Source organism: Nicotiana tomentosiformis, chromosome 11 (assembly GCF_000390325.3).
Source record: "Nicotiana tomentosiformis chromosome 11, ASM39032v3, whole genome shotgun sequence".
NCBI lineage: Eukaryota > Viridiplantae > Streptophyta > Magnoliopsida > Solanales > Solanaceae > Nicotiana > Nicotiana tomentosiformis.
This window is the reverse complement of record NC_090822.1, coordinates 2338122-2361344: the sequence shown is the minus strand read 5'-3', so window position 1 is coordinate 2361344 and position 23223 is coordinate 2338122. Positions and strand designations below refer to the sequence as shown.

General features: G+C 38.0%; 2 protein-coding genes across 2 annotated transcripts; one reads left to right on the top strand and one right to left on the bottom strand.

Moving 5' to 3' along the window:
• Positions 1-12008: 12008 nt before the first annotated feature.
• Positions 12009-13502, bottom strand: LOC104111640 (protein ASPARTIC PROTEASE IN GUARD CELL 1-like). The gene has a single exon (XM_009621381.1). The coding sequence runs from the start codon at positions 13500-13502 to the stop codon at positions 12009-12011; it is 1494 nt and encodes a 497-aa protein (XP_009619676.1).
• Positions 13503-14296: 794 nt separating this feature from the next.
• Positions 14297-15791, top strand: LOC104111641 (protein ASPARTIC PROTEASE IN GUARD CELL 1-like). Its single transcript, XM_009621382.2, has 2 exons — positions 14297-14592; positions 14906-15791. The coding sequence occupies exons 1-2, from the start codon at positions 14297-14299 to the stop codon at positions 15789-15791; spliced, it is 1182 nt and encodes a 393-aa protein (XP_009619677.2).
• Positions 15792-23223: the final 7432 nt, after the last annotated feature.

The following is a 23223-nucleotide window of genomic DNA, read 5'->3' as shown; positions in this document are numbered from 1 at the left end:
TCACTCGATATCTTTCAATGAAAAATATTCTGCAGTATTAAATACATAGTCCGTTATAGAAAATTTTGGCATTCATAGTCTGCCGTTACACATTCATCAGTGGCCTCCATAATTATCATTTAAGAGGGGCTTGATCCTAGAACCTTGTTCCTTAGGTGCAGCTATAAATAGTGACTTCAACAATCATTGTAGGAAAAATGAATTTTCTGACAAACTTATGCTATATACTATTGTCTATTGATATTCATATTACTTCCTTCGGAAGCTCTGCTCCCGAAACCAAGCTATTTACCGTATTATCTCGATTTTAACATTAAGTCTTGTATTTTATATAATTTATTTATCATTTTGGGATCAAATCGATTCGTTTGTCTATAAACCACGTTACAAATTCAACTGTACTATTATACGGGTAACAGTTTGGCGACCACCGTGGGGCTTAGACAGTTGAGTAATTGAGTTGATCCTTGCATCTATTACTAACATGTTTAATTCTTTGTTTCCTTGCAAAAAATCGTAAAAAATGGAAGATAACGATGTCAATATCATGCTCAATGTTGAGGCCTAAGGAAATCATCCTCAACATGAATATTTGTTCAGCGATACCCACAATGGGGGGGATGAATCGACGCCGGTCCATGGCGGGCAATATCCATGACAAGTTCGGGAGGCAACTCTTGATGATGTGAGAGAACAACAAAAGGCTATTATGGGCCATGTCGCGCGAAAAGATTAGGTCATGACAGAATTGAGGCAAGCATTGTCGGGTGCTTCCAACAACGTGAATGGAAGAGCTCCAGCTCCTCCAGCAAACCAAACAACACAAAGGGTTAATAACAACACCCCAAGGGGTGAGGTTAGCTTCGATGGGGCCGAGGGGAATGACTGTGAATCTAGTAACAATAACAAGAATGATCCCTTTAAAACCGAACGCATACAGTTTATGAGGGAAATAAACGCACGAATGGATCAAATCCCGGACTCAAAGAAATACACCCAATTATCGATTAAACTAAGCGAGGAACCAGAGTTAATCCCGAAGCGGTTCAAAATGCTATACGTGCCAAAATATGATAGGACCTCGGATCCTCGGGAGAATATCACCACCTATATAATGGCGGTGAAAGGTAACGACTTAGCTCCGTATGAGATTGAGTCAGTCTTGTTGAAGAGGTTTGGTGAGACTCTCATAAATGGGGTCCTAACATGGTATTCACTTTTACCCGAGCACTCAATAAATTCCTTCGAGATGCTCGCGGATTCTTTTATCAAGGCCCACGCCGGGGCCAGAAAGGTGCAGGACCGAAAGGCCAACATATTCAGGATTTGCGCAAGGAGAGTCCGAACTACTGTAAGAGTTCGTGACCAGATTTCAGAAGAAAATGATGCTACTACCGGCCAAGCCAGATGAATGGGCAGCTGAGGCATTCACTAAAGGACTGAATCCGAGGAGATCTAACGCTTCCTGGAAACTGAAAGAAATTCTTCTGGAGTTCCACACAACAACATGGGAGGATGCCCACAACAGTTGCGAATCGAAGATAAGAATAGAGTATGACCAATTCGTTTTTCCGGCATCAATAAATGGATGGGACCGAGAGAAGAATAAGGAAAGGTTAAAGAATGATTTTAACGTGGATCGACGGTCTTCTAAAGGTCTATTTTTGCCCAACGAAAGGGCCGAAGGACGCCATAGAGGTTTCGAGTCGATGAACAGGTTCGCTACCGATAGGAGAGTTAATCGTAACCGAAATAATAGATCATTGCAGGACAAAGAGGTATCGGGCTCCCGGGAAGCCACCTACCCCAGATTGTCCGAGTATAACTTCAATGTCAGCATAGTGGAACTGGTATCGGCGATGAGGAACATTAAGGAAGCACATTGTTTTAGGCCTATGAGATCCGACCACAATCAGAGAGATCCTAACCTATGGTGTGAGTATCACGGGACTAATGGCTACCGGACTGGGGACTATCAACATTTGTGCGAGAAGGTGGAGACATTGCTAAGAAACGGCCATCTCAGAGAGTTCTTAAGCGACCGGGGTAAAAATAACTACGATCGCGACCAGGATAACGCGAAACCCTCGAAGACGGGAGAAGATCCTCCTCGTCTAACGATCAACATGATTTTCGGAGGCAACGAGATAAATGGTGGTGTAACCTTATCAGCCGCAAAACAAAAGACAGTAACCCATAGCAAAAGACTCTGAGAAGTCACCGATGACGATATCACCTTCAAGGAAGAAGGCACTGATGGAATCCAACTACCACATAACGATGCCCTGGTAATTTCACTTACTGTTTTTGATTTTAAAATTAAACATGTTTTGGTGAACCTAGGGAGTTCAGCCAATATTATCCAATGGAGAGTGATGGAACAACCCAAGCTAACTGGAAGCATTATTCTGGCCACAATGCTCATCGCCGAGTTCAACCTAGAAAGTATGACAACCCGAGGGGAGATTCTGCTGCCCATGAATGCCAAGGGGTAATGAAGACAATCCTATTTAAAGTAGTAGACAACGACATGGGCTATAACATTATTCTTGGAATACCATGGCTATAAAAATAAAGTATATGCCATCAACATACCATCCACTTCTGAAATTCCCAACTCCAAAGGGAATTAAACAAATAAGAGGAGATTAACTAACAGCTGGGGAGATGAACACAATCTCGATTTTCAGTAGCAAAGGGAAGGAACATGCGGTATAGCAATTATAGGAGCCGACGCATGCTCCTGAGCCAAACGAAGTCGACGGGGGGGGGGGGGAGTCATCGGAATACTATCAAGTACCAAGGAATTTCCAGGTACCAAAAGAAATTGACGCAACCAAATCCACAGTAGAAGAACTCGAACAAGTCGCATTGTTCGAGAAGTTCTTGGAAATGAAATTTCACTTGGGGACAGGACTAAACCTCAAACTCAGTTTAAGATTTATAGAATTTCTTTAATTTAATGTTGACTGTTTCGTGTGGTCGCATGCGGATATGACATGTATCTCACTAGAGGTGGCCGTGCACAAATTAAGCCTGGATACCAACATCACTCTAGTAAGGCAGAAGAAACTCCTTATTGCCGAGGTCAGAAATAGGTTTGTCAAAGAAAACGTAACTCGATTACTTAATATCGGTTCAATTAGGGAGGTAAAGTATCCTGACTGGCTAGCTAATGTAGTAGTATTTCCGAAAATGAATAGTAAATTTCGCATTTGCGTAGATTATAAGGATCTAAATAAGGCGTCTCCTTAAGACTCGTTCCCATTGTCAAACATTGATCAAATAATTGATGCGACGGCCGGGCACGAGTTGATGAGTTTCCTTGATGCCTATTCCGGGTACAACCAAATCAAAATGAACGTGAAGGATCAGGAAAAAACTTCGTTCATAACGAACTTTGGCACATATTCCTATAATGTGATGCCTTTCAGTCTTAAGAATGCCGGATCCACTTATCAGAGGCTTGTGAATAAAATATTTGAAAAACAAATAAGGAAAATAATGGAAGTTTACATAGATGATATGCTGGTGAAGTCTTTGAACGCATGTGATCATCTTGAACACATCCAAGAAACCTTTGACATTCTTAGGAAGCACAACACGAAGCTTAACCCTGAAAAGTGTACATTCGGAGTCAGCTTCGGGAAGTTCTTGGATTTCCTGGTGCCACAAAGGGGGATCAAAGTCAATCCTGATACAATTAAATCCATTGAGGACATTCCCATCCAGCTATCAAATGTGAAAGAGGTTCAGTGGTTAACGGGAAGACTAGCCACTTTAAGCAGGTTTATTTTTCGGTCTTCAGAAAAATGTCATCGCTTCTTCTAACTTCTGAAAAAGAAGAATAACTTCGAATGGACTCCAAAATGCCAGCAAGCCTTGAAGGATTTGAAAGGGTATTTATCGATTCCTCCGCTACTATCGAACCCGGATGAAGGAGAATAATTGTTGGTTTACTTAGCGAACTTAGAGTTAGCGGTAAGTACCGTTTTAGTCCGTGAAGACGAAGGTATGCAATATCCTATTTATTATGTTAGTAAATTTTTAACGGGAGCGGAAACTCGCTACCCACATCTCGAAAAATTGGCCTTAGCTATCGTAGTTGCCTCTCAAAAGCTTGGGCATTATTTTCAATGCCACCCGATAGCCGTGGTGAACACCTTTCCCCTGCGGAATAACCTTCACAAACCTGAACTTTCAGGTCGACTGGCCAAATGGGCAGTCAAAATGAGTGAATTTGACATAGAGTATAAACCCAGGTCTGCGATCAAGTCACAAGTTTTGGCCAACTTCATGGCCGATTTCAGTCCCGGACTGCTTCCTTTGGCCACCAAAAAGGCGGTGACGGTGTCAGAAACAATATCGGTAGTCTACACCTTGTTCACGGACGAAGCCTCCAACGTGAAAGGGTCCGTGCTCGGGGTAGTACTAATTACTCCCTCGGGATAAATCCTGAGGTAGGCCATAAGAATTGTTCCCTTGACTAACAATGAGGCCGAGTATGAGGCTTTGATTACAGGACGTTAACTGGATCGGGGACTAGACTCTGAGGTCATTGAAATCAAATGTGATTCCTAACTAATAGTAAATTAGGTATATGGGATCTTCGACACCAAAGAGGAACGCATGCAGCAATATATAGTGAAAGTATAGACTTTGCTTTCACGGTTCAGGGAATGGTCAATCACCCACATCCCGAGGGAAGAAAACACGAAAGTAGACGCATTTGCTAGCCTGGGCTCGTCCACAGAAATAAAGGAATCTGACTGTGGTACGGTCGTACAGCTCATGCATTCAGTATTGGATGTGGATAAATGCAGCCAATTTGGTATGATACTGGAGAAATGAGATCATCGACTATCTTGAGCACGACAAACTACCCGAAGATCCTAAGGTATCCCGGGAACTCCGAACTAAACAACTCGTTACTGCTTTAGGGGAGGCCTGTTGTATAGAAAGTCTTTTCAATACCCGTTGGCATGATGTTTAGGATCCTCCGAGGCTAATTACGTCATGAGAGAAGTTCACGAAGGAATATGTGGAAATCACTCGGGTGCGGACTCATTAGTATTAAAGCTAATTAGGGCAGGATATTACTGCCCCCGAATGGAGCAAGACGCTAAGGCATTTATTCGAAAATGCGATAAGTGTCAAAGCCACACGTTGTTGGTGTATCAACCAGCAGAACTATTGCATTCGGTATTGTCGCCTTGGCCATTCATGAAATGGGGCATGGACATAGTCAGTCTGCTGCCGCCGACTCCCGGTAACGTAAGATTTTTTTTTATTTTAACTAACTATTCTTTAAGTGGGTTGAAGAACCGCTTATACTGAAAGTATGTGCTGTAACGGAAATCATACTACAAAGGAACGCCATCAGCAGAAATAATACCTTTAAACAACAAGGCATGGAAACAACAAGCCACTACGGGATGGTTAGATAGTGTTTGGCTTCCTGACGGGAAACAAAGCTTGATATCGGACTAATAGCTATCCGACCATTCACTAATAGAATCATCAAAGGAACAAGACTTCCAATGTTCAAAATCGTATTCTTCGCATTCGAAAACTGGGGGGAATGATATGAGAAAACGACAACCTAACTGCTACACAAACCGGGACTACGAAATTCAGGAACAGAGATGTATCATCAGGGCCGGGGACTGCGAGGCCAGCCCCGTAGAAACATGTTGTACAAATTAGTCACAAATAATGGCAATTTCTTTTCAGCACAATGAATGCTTATGTACTTTTGAAAATGGAAGGAATAAAATAAAGTCCTTTTATTTTTATCTTTTTTCTTGCCCGAATGATGAATTAATTTTATCATTTGAAAGTTAATCAAGTACTTCAAATGCTAGAGCCGGAATGAATATGAGACGTCCTCTTCAAGAGTACCGTAAACATAATAGGGCCCTCTATTATGAAACCCTCACAGTAAAGGGTTGGTTTTAAAAGAATTTATGCCCGTAATCCAAATGCCATTAGAGAAAAATGCACCCGAAGTCTTGCATAACTCGACACAAAAAAGTAAACTTTGCGCAATGCTTAAATGAAAAAGAACTTTTATATAAAAAATGTGCCAAGCAACATGAGTACAAAAGTATGAAAAGGAAAACAAAGGGAAAGGAAAGCAAAAAACTAAACTACTGCGTCCCCAGAACTTGGGGAAAGAGAAGCGTCTACGCCCCCAAGAGAAGTAGGCAGATTTGAACATTATTATCCTCCATGACCCTCTTATACTTCTCTTCCATCTGGGCGTGCATCTCCTCAGCAGCAACAACCTTTTCAGCTTTGGAGTTCAAGGCCGCTTCCAAATTATACAGTCTCTCAGTAAAGGCAGCCTCGCGCTCGACAGCAGTAAGAGCATCATTTCGGACCTCAGACCATTTAGACTTAGCCTCTTAAAATTGTACATTTAATAGGACGACCTCTTAGCTAAGGGCCATCACCTCCTGCTCGCTCTACTGCAACTGAGCCTTTAACTCACCGGCTTCGGCAGCTTGTGCTTCTAGTGCCGGGAGCGAGCATCAATTTGATCCCGCTCGACCAATAGTTGATTCCGCTTTGATGTGAGTTTTTCTTTATTGAGGATCAACTTCTGCACGCCCTCAGAAGCAAGGACGTTAGCCTGCAAAGCAAAAATTCAAATCAAAAATCCTGTCATAACAAGACTTGAAGTAACAGTAAAAGGAACAAATATCGGATTGCTGCTACGTTGTGCATGGCATTGTTTACCATACACTTCCCCGAAAGAGAGTGTATTTTCTTATTATCTTTAACTGAAGCCAGTGACTTTAGATAATTGGCAATTTTTACTGGCCAGGACAACATATAGCACTCGGTAGAAACCAAGAGGGAGACGATCCTCCTCCTTTAGGGATCTGCAGAAGGGGGCGAATAGTTGTGACCCAAATTCCTTATGGTCTGGGGACTGGAAATTAGGGACATCCTCATCTCGGGTGGCTGCGACCGGTGGAGGTGATGTATCAGTTGCTGGTGATGAAGCTATGGTTTGCGTAGAAGGATATGAAGCCGATGGCATTGTGGGTTGAGAAGCAGCTGCGAAAAAAATGGTTCTAGTTATTGGTTGCTCATCAACTGAAGAAGGAAGAGTCCTGATACCCAGCCTCACTGTACCGGGAGCAGCGAATGGGACTCGAAAGCGAGAATTGGCATTCTACACTAAGTCACACTCTCCCCAGAGCGCTTGAATATTATTCTCGATTGGCGTTATAAGCTCTTCTGATTGAGCATTATGTTGAGCTGATGAAGATCGTTGTCTTCTCTGTAGAGAAGCCTCTTCTTCATTGGCTTCCCCATCAATATCAATCACCATAGTATTTGTGGCTAGCTCGAGCGCGACATTTTTCACCCTTTTATTTTGCCCTCCACCTTTTTTATTTCTTGTTCTCCGGCCAAGGACTCCGAGAGTAAGCACCTAAACCGGAAGCAGGTCCGATAGCGCCTGTTCGAATGAAGGCCTCCTGCAACAACCTCGTCGCATCTGTAGGATCATCCAAAACTTCCTCCTCGGGGACGATAAAGAGGACCTGAATTCAACGGAAAGAGAAGTTAGCCAATTTTCTTATACGTGAGGTAAAAACAAGATTAGTTCGAGAATCAACTTACCATGATTTTTGGCTTTCTACCATTATTTGAGAGCCAGTTCTTTCCACCGGCGGGTCTCAAGCGTGGTAATATCCAAAATATTCTGGACCTACTAGTCCAAACCTTCGACACTTAGTGGTGTCCACCGAGTTGCTTGAATAGTGTAAAGAGAAGGATCAGTAATAACATGAAACAACCTTTAATCATGGAAAAAACAGATGTTGAACTTACGTGTACGAATCTATGACTCGAGGAAAGATGGAGTTGTGGCCGGGATGATGTCCCTGGTCACAACTACAATGAACAACTCCATCCATCCACGGTCATTTTCATCATCCATGCTGGTGAACAAAGCATGGTGACCACGTTTGCTAAAGTTTATTATTCCCCCACGAAAAATCTTGGGGGAGTAAAGATTCATCATGCGGGTGAAGGAGAGGTCTTCCCCCGCCTCCTGGCATAGCCGCCATAGACAAGCTACTGTCCGCCACACAGAGGGAACATCTGTGCCAAGCAAACTTGATACCAGTAGCAAAATTTTAAGATTACGGGGTCAAGTCCCCCGCTCAATGATAATGGGCCCAAAGTGAAGAGGCAACTGTAAACGTACGTAAAACCCTTCTTAGGGAAGGTTACTCGCTCCTCCAGATCGGCATAGCGATGATGTTCAAATCATGAAAATCACAGTCCTCATTCATAGCAGGAATGGTAGAAGGACGGATGAAAGAAGGGCACAAACCACGTGCGCGAGTTAGCAGAAGGAATCTGCTCTTCCAAATTCTTGGTTGTACTGAGCCTCACTGGAATAATGGTGCTCACCATAGGAGAGGCAGCATCATCGGTGCTTTCTTCGTTTTTTGAAGAGATTGAGTACTTGGAGGAGGAGGCCATGGTTAGTACGAGGAAGTAAGAATTCTTTGAAGAAGAAGTTTAAGGAAGAGTGAAAGCAAGAAAGAGTTGAGTAAGAGTAGTTGAGAGAGTTCGAAAGATTGTGAAGTGTAAAAGAATAAAAATAAGGCGTATAAATAAAGGAATAGTCAGCTAAAATCGTGGCCAAGATTACCTCGAAAACTGGCGAAAGTATTGCTAAATCGTGGAGTGACACGTGTTCTGGACATTAAATGCGGAGAGACGTGTGTCTAATCAAGCGTCATAATCTTTTCAGAGGAGATCAGAAAATTTCTGCCAAGAAAGGTATCTTCACCAATTTATGATGACACAAAGATATTCTACCGGAAAGCAGGGGGACTATCTGTATAGGGTAAAATATATTCGTATTAAATACTCGTATAATTGAGCGACACGTAAAACTGGAGACAGACAAAAAACGAGAAAAGTGAAAACCATGAGTGGGGGCAGCAATTTTGATTGTCACCGGGAAGACCCCGAAGGGAACATTGTTAATGAAGACAAACGAATGGCTGCCACCCGATAGCATTCAATGAAGAATATTCTGTAGTATTAAATACACAGTCCGTTATAGAAAATTTTGTCATTCATAGCCTGCCATTACACATTCATCAATGGCCCCCATAATGTCATTTAAGAGGGGCTTGATCCTAGGACCTTGTTCCTTATGTGCAGCTATAAATAGTGACTTCAATAGCCATTGTAGGAAAAATAAATTTTCTGACAAACTTATGCTATATACTATTCAAAAGCGCAATAATACTTTATTTCTTGTCTATTGATATTCGTATTACTGCCTTCGGAAGCTCTACTACAGGAACCAATCTATTTACCGTCTTATCTCGATTTCAAGGCTAAGTCTTACATTTTATTTAATTTATTTATTATTTTAGGATCAAATTGATTCGCTTATCTATAAATCACGTTACAAATTCAACTGAATCATTTTACGGGTAATTATAGTTGTAGTAGTATATTCAAAATTGGTCTTAACTTAAGCAGCATAGTTGATATATTCTAGTACTTGATTTATTTCGCAAAAAAAGGCTGACACAGACAAACTTGGAGGCGGTTATGCTAAGTGATTAAGACTATGGTTTATCAGCAAATTGCATTGTAGACATCAGTTCAACTTTATTTCAGGGTGTCCTGTTTGGTCATGGATTCAAGCAATCACAGCTACAGTCTATACACTTGTAGCATTATTGGCATTTGATCAGTAATGATTCATTCAACTATTATAATTTGTAAAGTCCAAAGATTCAACTATTGGCAATAGACTCAAATTTGAACTCTGTCATTTAGTTTTGCAAGCGTCGCCTCCTAAAAATTGGATATCTTGGGATCGAAATTTGCATCAAGCAAGATGCATTGTATGCTTATTTTACTACGCACAACATGGAAATTTCCATCGTGATGAAGCCAATCCAGGGCATTCGCGACGCCAACAACATTTTTAACCCTTAGTGGAAAGTCTAAGAGTTTTGCCTTGTCGTCGGTTGAATGCAACCACTCATATAAGTTTCCATTTAGGCATGGGTATGCGAATAAAGTCCTACATTGCTAGCTAAAATGATTGAGAATATACATATATGATGTAAGGATCTCTTTTTAATGGTGTGAGTCTTTTGGAGAAAACCGTGAAAAATTGGCCCAAAACAGACAATATCATATCATGTTAAGAGTATCAATGAGTTATTGACCTCAACACATATATATTTGTGAACCAGAAGTCACTCGTGCCTCGTAACAAAAGCCGATTAGAGGTACTATATTATGTTGCCTTAGACTACACAGAGTTGTAATCTCAGAAACAAATTCTTCCTCCAAATTTTCTGAAACTTGGAGCCTCTTTGTGGAAAAACCAAAAAAGGACAGTCCGGTGCACTAAGATTTCACTATGGTCGAGGTCCGGGGAAGGGCCGGGCCACAAGGGTTTATTGTACGCAGTTTTACCCAGCATTTTTGCAAGACTCGAACACATGACCTCCTGGTCATATGACAGCAACTTTACCAGTTACGCCAAGACTCTCCTAAATAGGAAAAACAAAAAGATAATAAATCCTAGGATAAACGGGAGAGTTTTGTCACACCTCAATTTGTTTGTTGGCACGGAAAATTCTGAACCTTTGTTGTGATGGTAACCAGAATTCTCAGAAGGACAAGCAACTTTCCTATTCTTATAAGCAACCACAATTACTTGTACTAATATGGTAAACAAGTTTTTGCTAGCCTTTTGCTTGATATAAAATGGAGAAGCAACAAAAAACAGCAGACTAGAGAAGAACATAATAATAGCAGGAACTCCAAAGCCAACTTTCCATCCCATGTGATCTTGAAGATATACAATACCGGTCATAGCAATCAGAACAAAGATCATAGCTGAAGCATAGTACCAGTTAAAAAAGGTTTCCAATACTTTGGGACCATTGCTTTGTACACTTTTCCTAGCATTCCCTTCCCAATTTCATTGTATTGGCTGAAGTATGAAGTCACTTTTGATAGTTCCATAAAACTCATTCTTGTAACAATCTTTTCCAGCTTTAAAATCTGAGGAAAATAACATATCTACCATTAGAACATTATTTTTCTTCTCTATAATCAAAGTTTGATTCAGTAGTATCTCATCCAATTCAATTTATGGGACATAGTTTGACTGTCACATAGTTTAAGAAGATAAGAATACTTTTGAAAGTTGTGGTCTTAAACGTGCCACAAAACACTTTTGTGGCTATTAATGCTTATAGGTTGCGGTCATTCTTGATTGATGTAGCTTCGTCGGTTGTTTTGGTACGAATGAGACATAGAATAGTTAAAATTTTGGATGTTGTTAGTGGAGTAGCCAGCCTTCTGGCTATGTTTTCTGTTACTCCATTTAATTTCATGAAATACTTGACCCAATTTAACAACATTTACCCAATATTCAGAGGATCCAAGATAATGAGTATAAATATCTTCTTTAACTTCTATTCTAACGGACTTAATATCTTTTATAAGTAACGGAAAAATAAAGTCGAACTAAACGGTTCAACTAGAACAAGCTAGGCTTACCTCATTTCACCATACCTCAAGAAGAAAATTCAATATCTCCACCATTAGCTTATACTTTTTGCTAGTAACTAGTAATCAAAAGAGATATAAATAATTTTATGAAAAGAATAAAAGGCATACATATATATATATATATTTTACATAATAAATTTTGTAGTTGTACATTCTACACAAGATGCCGTGTAGAACCATCTTGTGGTCATCGATGTAGTGCACGGGATGTGGCTGCTCTTCCTTTGACCACAAGTCTCGTGTTCGAGTCCTGGGTATGGAAAAATCCTTGGTAGGAAGCGCTTCCCCCCGAATGGGCCCCTAAGTAGCGCGAATCCAAATATAGTCGGGCTCCAATGCGAGTACCGGACATCGGGCGGGAAACCAAAAAATAGAAGACCATAATAACAACCTTAGAATGTATAGGTTCAACTTTTATTATCTCAATCACAAGCATCAACACTGAAAGTTAAAGCATTATTTTTAGTATCAAAAGTTAAACCTATGCCTTGAAGCTGATTAGTGCCTATAAGTGTAGATTTATCATCCCATGGCATAAAAGCTAGGCAATAGTAGCCCCCAATACTTACTACAACTCGTCCGTCTACTAGCAGCACCTCTTGCCTTTCAGAATAATTGCCAAAGTAAAATTTGATAACTGGGAAGTATACTTCAGCACCATCTGGATCATCTTCATAGCAAGTGTCAAATATACTAAATCCATCTTCGATCATTGTATAATCTTTTACTTCTTCTCTGAAAATGTCGCGAAATATAATATAATAATCATGAGGAAAACGAGTAATTAATGTGCCTGTATCTATTATAACTCCATGAGTTACTTTTTGACCATTCCACCAAGAGGGATCCACCGGAACTTCCTTATTATTAATCACAATCTTGAAAAGATTGACGTAGTACCAATGAGGACTTAATCGATTTTTTATTAGTTTTGCCTCTGTCCCATATGACCACGGAGCTTTATTAAAGGTGAGGAAAGATGGGTGTACTGAAGTAGCAGTTGGTAGACATAATGCAAATATTGATGAACCTAATTGAGATGGTAAAGAATATCCACCAGTAGTTGTCAAGCTTACTCTTTTACTAAGGCCAAGAATCCCAGAAAATGTACCACTGAAATTTGGACCACCTTTTTGATCTATACTACAACCAAATATTATCTTGGCTTGTGTATTGTCTGAAGAAAAAGTGATCACCTCAGATGCGATAAAACCTTTTGTTGTTTCTCCAGTTATGTATTGTTCCATATAAAAACATCGTTTGCTGCCTAAAGCGCAATGAAAATCATGATCTGCACTTATGCAAGTTGAACTGTTTTTAACGCAATCAAGTTCTGTGAAAGTTTTGGAAGTGGTAGAATCGTATATGGTATTATAAAGCGGTTTGAAGCACTTATCTGCAACACAAGGTGCACATTGCCACCAAACTAAGTAACTTCCACTGTCTATTAGCAAGTAATTTCTTGTTCTTTCACTACCAAGCAACAAAAGGGCAACATAGTGACCTTTAAAGTAGTTAGTAGGTGCTGCCTTTAGGACTTGATCATATATCTTACTCCAATTATGCGTGTACTTCTCTTGAAAATCGGTCTCTTTTTTTATTTCAGTATCGCGGTATCTGAACTTTGATGCCAAGTATATAGCTCGAGCATGATCTTGAGCAAGACGATTAGTAAGAAGAGACTCATAGTCTTTGAATTTTGATTTTTCAAAGACGTCGATATGGTAAACACTAACAGAACTAGACGGCGTTGGAGGATCTTGAAGCTTGGATATATCAAAAGACATGAAAGCTTTTCTAGCTTGTTTAATGGAAGAAGAATTAATCTTGAAATATGATTTTTCATTGGTTAAACTAGCAAATGAATTCCAATGAAGGATTGATATAAGAAGAAGAAGAAGGAGGGGGTTTTCCATTGGTAATTTTGATTTAGTATTAATTTGGTTTGAAGCTTGAGCAAACTGCTTCAATCATTTATAACATTGGTTTATGTTTTATCTTTAAAATATTTCCAACTTTTGTGTACAAATTTGGATAAAAAAAAGAGAATTTAATGTGAATACAAGTTTGAATCATTTCACACTTATTTTTGTTAAATCATTAAAATATACCTATGCTTGTTTGGTAATGTCCAAACAAAGCATAAAATCTTGTAACATTACTTAACAAGAATTAAATATGAAATTTATACTATTTGGAAACTTTATTTTGCACCAATCGCGATTAAGGTATTTTTTTTTTTTTTTTGCAATCTATATATGAAGTAGGATACCAATACTAGGCTCAAATGATAAAAAGCATATCTCATTACGTGTAAAGAAAATCATTCAAACTATTTTTGTGAAATAATTACGGAAACCAATAGTGCAATTTTAGGAGAATGGAAGTATGGAACCAAAAAGGGAAGTACAAGATTTATCTATGATATTGCTAGACATAATGATATATAAATTTGATTATTTGACCCTAGAATTAGTATCCTAATTACTATGTAGATTGCTAATGTACTACTTAATATATAGATTGCAAATACGTATATATATATATATATATATATATATATATATATATATATATATATATATATATATATATATATATATATATATTTAATGGGATTTCGTGTAATTTGCATACTAATACTATAAATAATTGAAGATGTCAACACAAATTCCAAACCAAATCAATAGTAAAATTAAACTAATTACCAATGGAAAGCCTCCTCCTTATTCTTCTTCTTCTTGTGTCAATCCTTCATTGGAAATCCTTTGCTAGTTTAAGCAATGAAAAATCATATTTCAAGATTAATTCTTCTTCCATTAAACAAGCTAGAAAAGCTTTCATGTCTTTTGATATATCCAGACTTCAAGATCCTCCAATGCCGTCTTATTCTTTTAGTGTTTACCATCTCGACATCTTTGAAAAATCAAAATTCAAAGACTATGAGTCTCTTCTTACTAATCGTCTTGCTCAAGATCATGCTCGAGCTACATACTTGGCATCAAAGTTCAAATACCGCGATACTGAAATAAAAAAAAAGAGACCGATTTTCAAGAGAAATACATGCATAATTGGAATAAAATCCATAACCAAGTCCTAAAGGTAGCACCTACTTCCTACTATCAAAGTCATTAGTTGCCCTATTTATGCTTGGGAGTGAAAGAATAAGAAATTACTTACTAATAGACACTGGAAGTTACTTAGTTTTGTGGCAATGTGCACCTTGTGTTCCAAATAAGTGTTTCAAACAAGTTTTTAATACTATATACAATCGTACCACGTCGAAAACTTTCAAAAGACTTTATTGTGTTGAGGATAGTTCAGTTTGTATATCTGGAGATCCACATTTTCATTGTGCTTTAAGTAGCAGTTTATGTTTTTATGAGACAACATATGGAAGTGGACAAACAACAAAAGGTTTTATGCAATCCGAGGTTATTACTTTTCCTTCAGACAATACACAAGCTAGGATTAATTTTGGTTGTAGTATTGACCAAAAAAGTGGTGCTCAAGATTTCAGTGGTACATTTTCTGGAATTGCTGGACTTGGTCGAAGAGTTAGTCCGAAAGCCATAGGTGGATATTCTTTACCATCTCAATTAGGGTCGTCAATATTTGCATTATGTCTACCAAGTTCTACTTCGGTACAACCATCTGTTCTCACGTTTAATAAAGCTCCGTGGTCATATGGAACCGAGGTGAAATTAGTAAGAAATAAATTAAACCCTCATTTTTACAACGTCAATATTTTCAAGATTGTGATTAACGATAAAGTTGTTCCAGTGGATCCTTCGTGGTGGAATAATGATAATCAAGGAGTTATCGTCGATACAGGGACACTGATTACTCGTTTTCCTCATGATTTTTACATTATATTTCGCGACGTTTTTAGACTTGAGGTTAAAGATTATGAAATAGTTGAAGATGGAGTTGGTCCATTTGATACATGTTACAAAGATGATCCATTTGGTGCTGAATTATATTTCCCAGTTGTGAGGTTTTACTTTGGCAACTTTTCTCCAAGTCAAGAGCTGATGTTAGTACAAGAACGAGCTTTAATAGAAAATGCAGGGTATTATTGCTTAGGTTTTTTTGGTTGGAATCACAACTTTTCAATTATAGGCACCAATCAACTTCAAGGGACAGGATTAACTTTTGATACTAAAAATAATGTTCTAACTTTCAGTGTAGATGCTTGTGATTGATGTAGAGAAATTTTAGAATCTTTACATTCTAAGGTTGTTAGCTAAATTTGCCCAAAATAATATATCCAATATTTTATTAGTGTAATATCTTGTATGATTAATATGATATTTGCATAGCTAACTTTGTGTTTTTTCCCTTTTACTATTAAACTCGCAAAAGTTATGCAGGGATCTATACGACAAACCAAATGTGTATTACCAATATAGTGGTATAACATATTTGTAATTTTTGTATTATTTAATACGGGATATAAATTTTTTTATTTTTATTTTATTTTTTATTGTTAATACGGGATATAATGTGGAATGAAAAATATGTGTATTAATTATACGAGATAATTAAAACTTATTTAAAATAAAAAATGACATTAAATTGGAATTTCATTCTTGACAATCCTAGTGATACATCTAGAACTCTTTATAGGTAAATATTTATCCGCGCGAGATGCTTACACCAAACCAATTTTATTTGCCACGGTCAAATGATTTCATGAAGTAAAAATATGCATTAATTGACTGTGGTTAAGTGATAGAAATGAATGTACAAATACATGACATACATCTATTGGTGTGGTGTAAACAATCGCCAGAATTTTTCAAATATTGATCACCAAGATTTGCCACAAAACATGGCAAACTCTAAATTTGTTATATGGAAAGTTCTGGCGATCGCCAGGAGCACTTCCCAAATTCTACCCGGATGCTACTTTCACAAAGACTTTTCTTAGCGGGAAAAAATTTTAAATGGCCGTTCTAAAAAGGTCCATTGGCTGATGAAAGGTCTAAAAAGCACTTTTCAGTCATAACGGTAACCTTTTACGCGCGTCACTGTCACGCTCCACCCTATGGCGCCGTCGGTCGGAGTCCAATCGGCGCGTACCAGTAACCAAATTAACCCACCTGCAATGGAGATTCCACCTACTGAAGGAACTCCATAAAAACAAACCTACGCAACCACTATAACCACTGCCACCACAACTCAGACAACCAACGCCCGACATCCTAGAGAATCGGTAATAGCGAGACAGACTACCAACAATGGGATCCCAGCGGTGATTTTTAAGGCCTCGGATTATTACGGAATTATGGCTGGTGAATGTAAGCTAACAATTGTGGGCAGATTCTTGAAGCCCCGTCCCCAAATTGAAAGAATTAGATCAACCTTCAGAGAACTTTTTTCGATCAAGGGTTCCGCCAAGATTGGAGTCTACGACAAATACAATGTGTTTATTGACTTTACTAATGAAGACGATTTCAACTCTTTATGGTTCAGAAGGGTGATTGAAATTCAAGGGCTACAAATGTGGTTATAAAAATGGTCACCGGATTTCAAACCGGATGAAGACATTCCTATTGTACCAGTATGGGTGCTTTCACCAGGTATTCCATTCAATATGCATACATGGCATTATGTCAAACACGTTGTTAGCAATTTCGGGACTCCTTTAGCTCTAGACGCTGCTACTTTTGGTAAAACTAGGCCTATCATGGCTAAAATTATAGTTGAAATAGATCTAACAAAACCTCTACCAGATAGTGTTTGGGTAGGTTCGGAAGATGAGAAATCTCCTTTGAAAGGTTACACGCAAAAGATAGAGTATGAGAACATTCCGAAGTATTGCAAATATTGTAGGAAACTTGGTCACAATATGATTAATTGCAGAGTACTTGAAAAAAAGAGAATCGCAGAAACTACTATGGTGAACGACAATGAGATGAAGGAGACACAATTACAAGCAGGGGAAGGGAGTAGTAGAAGCAAGGAGGATGTTAGGAATGATAATGATAAGCAAGAAATATTGATTTTTGAGTCAACTGGTGTTGAGAAAAAAAACACGACAAAGAGTAATAAAAATGAGAAGATTATCAATCATGAGCCAAAAGATAATGCCAAGGAACCTGGGTAAAAAACATGGAGAAACAGGTTGTCAATCAAGAAATCAACATACAAAAGAATCATAACAAAACAAAAAAGATGAAAAATCAGGAGGTGCTCTATCATGTGCAGGCAAAAGAGGTTATGGAGGAAAAAAAGGATCCGCCAGATGAACAATAACCAACTACAACTAGATTCAACAGGAAAAAGAAGAAGAAAAGCAAAAGGAAAAGCATGCCCAAAAAGAAGAGTAAAGTTATTTTCAAACCAGTCCTTTTCCAAAATAATTTTGGAGCAAAAAAATATTTCAGAGAATACATACCTCCACAGAATTTCATAGCATTCAGTCTGCAAGGAAGCCAACAAAATAAAGATAATGATGTTAATACAAATAAGTCCAACAACAAGGTGAAGAATGGAATGGAAAAGAACAATGGGGACAAGGTGATGACATAAAGTATGAGCAACAATAATACTGATCATATTCATAATATTGATGAAGACAAAATCAATGATCAAAATTCGTCAACAAACAAGGAATACCAAGACAAGAGACGAGACGATTTGAATGAAGATAGAATATCCACTAGTCTATCCTCAAGAGTCAAGAATCAACCAACAATTCAGTTATTGGTGGAGTTATTTGGTGATCAATTAGAAGGAATACCTGCACAACCACCCGACAAAATTGAGAAACAAGTAGCACACCAAAGTGAATCTGCAGATTCTTCCCAAATAGAAACTTTGAGCGGCACCAAAATTGAAGAATGTCAACAAACACAACATACAGGAAATGAAGACAAACAAGACAATCCCCAAGAAATAAAAAGAGTATCTTAATAGGGAAGGAAAGGAAAGAAGACAAATGAAAAGAAAACTTCCTTAAACAAAGGAACAACACAAAAACAGTCTACACCCAATCTTATATTCCATGATTAGTATAATTCTTTGGAATATAAGGGGGTAAGATCCAAAAAGGCTATTCACAGACTTAAGCATCTTATCAATATCAACAAAATAACGTTTGCTGCTATTATTGAACCTTTTGTTGATATGAATAAGATTGAAGGCTATAAGAAATTTCTTGGCTTTCAATATCGCAAGGCAAATATAAATGGCAAGACCTGGTGCTTTTGGAGTTACATTGATCAATTTGAGATAATTGCTAATGAAGAACAACAACTGAGTATCAACTTTAAAGAGACTGCAGAAGACAAAGGAACTGTGATCACCACGGTATATGCTAAATGCACTTCTGTGGAGAGAAGAGATCTTTGGAGCAACTTTGAATATTTGAATGATATCATTGATGGACCTTGGTGCGTGGGAGGTGATTACAATGTGATTATGGATTCAGATGAAAAAGTTGGGGATAAGACCTCATAAAGCTCATAGGAGCTTTGATTTCATCAGCACGATGGAGAATTACGGGCTAGCTGATATTGGCTTTATTGGTCCAAAGTTCACATGATGTAATAATATTTGGAAAAGACTTGATAGGGTATTGATCAATGATTAATGGGCTCAGAAATTTCAATCTACTGTTGTCAAACACTTGAGCAGGACTGGATCAGATCATAGGCCTCTGCTTATGAAATATCACAATGAGCAGGTGGATAACATTAAGTACTTCAGATTTTTAAATTTTTGGACTGATCAACATGGCTTTCATGAGGTAGTACAGGAAGTATGGGATATGAAGGTAGATGGGAATGTAATGTGGAGGCTTCAGAGCAAGTTGAAGGCTTTAAGTAAGAGGCTTAGTAAGTGGTCCAGAGATATCATAGGTGATGTCAACGAGTAAGTTCTGATTTGGGAGGCTAAAATGCAGCTACTGGAAGATATTGATCAGGACAACAATACAGAGCAAGGAAGAGAAGAACTCAATAAGGGACATGCTGAATATATTAAATGGCTTGGTATGCAAGAATCCCTATTGAGACAAAAAACTCAGATACGATGGTTTAAAGATGGTGACTGCAATAGCAAGTATTTTCATAGTGTCCTAAGGAACAAAAGGAAGAAACTTCACTTATACAGAATCAAGAACCAAAGGAATAGATGGATTCAAGGGGATGATAAAATTGCTAGGGATGCAGTTAAGCATTTAAAACAGATATTCAACATGATTCAAGCTACTATGAATGATAGATTGTTGGATTGTATTCCTAGGAAAATTACTGAGGAAGATAATGAGATTTTGAACAGAATGCCTGATTGTCTTGAGATTAGGGAAGAAATTTTCAGTTTGAGTGCTGACAGTAGTGCTGGACCTGATGGCTATAATGGTAATTTTTTTTAAAACTGTTGGGATATTATTAAAGAGAATGTGATTGCCTTTGTCTCTGATTTCTTCAAAGGAAAGAATCTGACCAAATTTTACACTCACACTTGTCTTGCCTTAATTCCTAAAGTGGAGTCTCCTACTTGTTTTTCCTAATCTAAGGCCAATTAGCCTTAGTAATTTTACTAACAAAATCATTTCCAAAATTCTGGTTAGAAGACTTAACCCAATGTTGGCCAAGCTAATTTTCGAGAACCAAAGTGGTTTTGTTACTGGTAGACTCATCACTGAAAATGTGATGCTTGCTCAAGAGATTATTCATGGAATTTTCAAGTAGAATTCTGGAGGTCATATTGTTCTAAAACTTGACATGGAAAAGGCTTATGATAGGTTGTCATGGGAATTCCTAGTTCAAGTACTGAAGAATTTTGGCTTCTCAGAAGAGTGGACTAATCATGTTTGGAGATTAATATATAATGTATGGTACTCTGTTACAATAAATGGATCTAGGAATGGACTCTTTACATCATCACATGGGCTCAAACAGGGAGATCCTCTTTCTACTTCTCTTTTTATTTTGGCAGCTTAGGTTCTTTCTAGGTCTTTAAACAATTTACTTACTAACGAAAACTTTGTTCCTTTTTCTATGAATCGCAGGGGTCCACTTATAAATCACTTATCATATGCAGACGACATTGTCATTTTCAGCAGTGGAAACAGGAAATCAGTCAAACTCATCATGAAACAATTGAGGGCATATGAAAAGGCTTTTGGGCAAAAAGTTAACAAAGACAGAAGCTTCTTCCTTACAGATACAAATAATTATGCATATAGAATCAATAGGCTGAGGGAATGTACTGGCTTTATGGAGAAGAACTTCCCTTTCACTTACTTGGGGTGTCCTATATATGTGAGAAGGAAAAAGATATCTTATTTTAACAACATGGTTACCAAAGAAGTCAAGAGACTCGGAGGATGGCTAGGCAAGATGCTAACTTATGGAGGCAGAGCAGTGCTAATTAAAAGTGTATTGTAGTCTATTCCTACATATACTCTCAGTGCATTCAATCCCCCAAAAACCACTCTGGACTTATTAGAAAGATATTTTGCCAGGTTTTATTGGGGAACCAATGGGGACAAGGGCAAATATCACTGGAGCTCTTGGAAGAACCTATGTCTTCCAAAAGATGAAGGTGGTATAGGCATTAGAAGCATGGAAGATATATCCTCTACCTTAGCTATTAAGAGATGGTGGAGATTGAGAACTCAAGATTCTCTATGGGCAGTGTTTATGCAAGCAAAATATTGTCAAAATATACATCCAGTAGCTAAGATTGGAACTTCAAATTGCTCACAGGCATGGAGACATCTTATGAAAGTAAGGGATAAAGCAGAGACAAATATGATATGGAAAATTAATAGAGGAGATTATAGGTTTTGGTGGGATAACTGGTTTGAGAGTGGTGCTCTAGACAGAATGGTCTCAGGCTCTACTAGAAGTTCCAAGGTCAAAGTGAAGGATTACATTAGGAATGGATCATGGAATCTGGACAAACTGAGAAGCATGATGCCGGAACAACTAGTACAACAGATTAATAACATTGGCATAGGGCATTCTAATCAAGAGGAATATGCAACTAACAAGTCTGCTTGGCAATGCATTAGAGTCTCTAAACAGTAATCTCTTGAACTAAGCAAGGTATGGCATAATTCTATTCCTTTTAAAATGTCTTTCTTGTTCTGGAGGTTGTATAAAAAGAAATTACCTTTTGATGAGATAATATCAAACTTTGGGAACCAATTGGTTTCTAGATGCACTTGCTGTCAGAGACCAAAATGTGAAACCATCCATCATGTTTTTGTCGAGGGAGAAGTTGCTAGTCGTACTTGGAGGAAATTTGGAGCTCCACTGGGAATTAGGCACCAAAACTTGCCTACAAGAAGAGTTTTTAAGGAATAGGGGGACGTTAAGCCTATGAATAATGTCCACAAAATGCTTCTACAAGTTGCTCCAATATGCATATGTTGGGAAATTTAGAAAAATTGGAATGCTTGTAAATTTGGAGATCAAAAGAAAATGACATTCTAAAAAATAGAGTTATAGGTTCATTGGAGTATTAAAGCTGCCTTGTATATTGCATTCCCAAAATGCAAAATAGAAGGTACTTGGTTACAGATTTGTGATGCCATTGAAAGACTGAAACCTATAGTTCTATGGAGGCAAGTGACATGGAGCAAACCCGATGCGGATAGAGTCAAAATAAATACAGATGGTAGTTTCTTGAGTGAGAACGGTAAAGAAGGAATTGGCGGCACTGTTAGAGATAATACAAGAGAGCTAATTATGGCTTTCTCTATCACAACTCAATGCTTTTCTAACAATTAAGCTGAAGCATTTGCAGCATTGTATGGTTTTAGATGGTGCAACCAAAATGGGTACACGAGATATGACCTGGAAATGGATTCTTTAGACATTGCCAACATGATTAGAAGTGGAGACACCAACAATATAAAGCTAAGGAAGATGATCAGAGAAATTGTGCAGATGACTGAAATTGCATATGCACAAATTCTACATTGTTTCAGGGAAGCCAATCAAGTGGCCGACTACTTGGCTAAGTTAGCCTCGTCAAGTGGAAATAGTACTTTCTATACCTCTTTTAATCAACTTCCTAAAGAGGAAAAAGGACCATTTCAACTAGACAAATGACAACTTCCCAACATTAGAAGAAGATATGACAAGACTAATTTTTTTGTTAGTTGATTTTGTATATACTTTTCTAATGGAAGAGCATAAGTATAGATGTAACTCTTCCTTTCTTTTGTGTTGGAGGTTAGGTCCATGTCCCCCTCTAGCTTTGTACTTTTTTGGTACATATTGACATGGTAGGGGTCAAGCCAAACCCCCCATAACCAAAGGCACCCTGCCGGAGGTTAATGGCTTAAGATTAAAAAAACAAAAGGATACATTGGAACCTTTCTTGAGAAATATGATAGCTTATGAGAAAAAAGAAAAAGAAAAAAGAAAGGTCCATCAAGCGTAATTTTCTGCTCCTTAATTAGCTAATTGATGTTTAATACAACACAAATTCTTATTGTGATGGCTACATTAATAAGTAATCCCAAATAATATAGATGCTAGATCTAGTTATTATTTTGAAATATCTTATGAGATTTCATGCTGTATTTCAGATTATTTCATGGAAAAATAATTAATGTTTAACCAAAATCAAGTAAATACCAAACAAATCAATCAAATCTCTTTTAATCTG

Coding starts and splice junctions, on each gene's coding strand:
- LOC104111641 (XM_009621382.2), top strand. CDS start 14,297: ATGGAAAGCCTCCTCCTTATTCTTCTTCTTCTTGTGTCAATCCTTCAT. Junction 14,593..14,905: donor GCTACATACTTGGCATCAAA/GTTCAAATACCG, acceptor TGTTGAGGATAG/TTCAGTTTGTATATCTGGAG.
- LOC104111640 (XM_009621381.1), bottom strand. CDS start 13,502: ATGGAAAACCCCCTCCTTCTTCTTCTTCTTATATCAATCCTTCATTGG.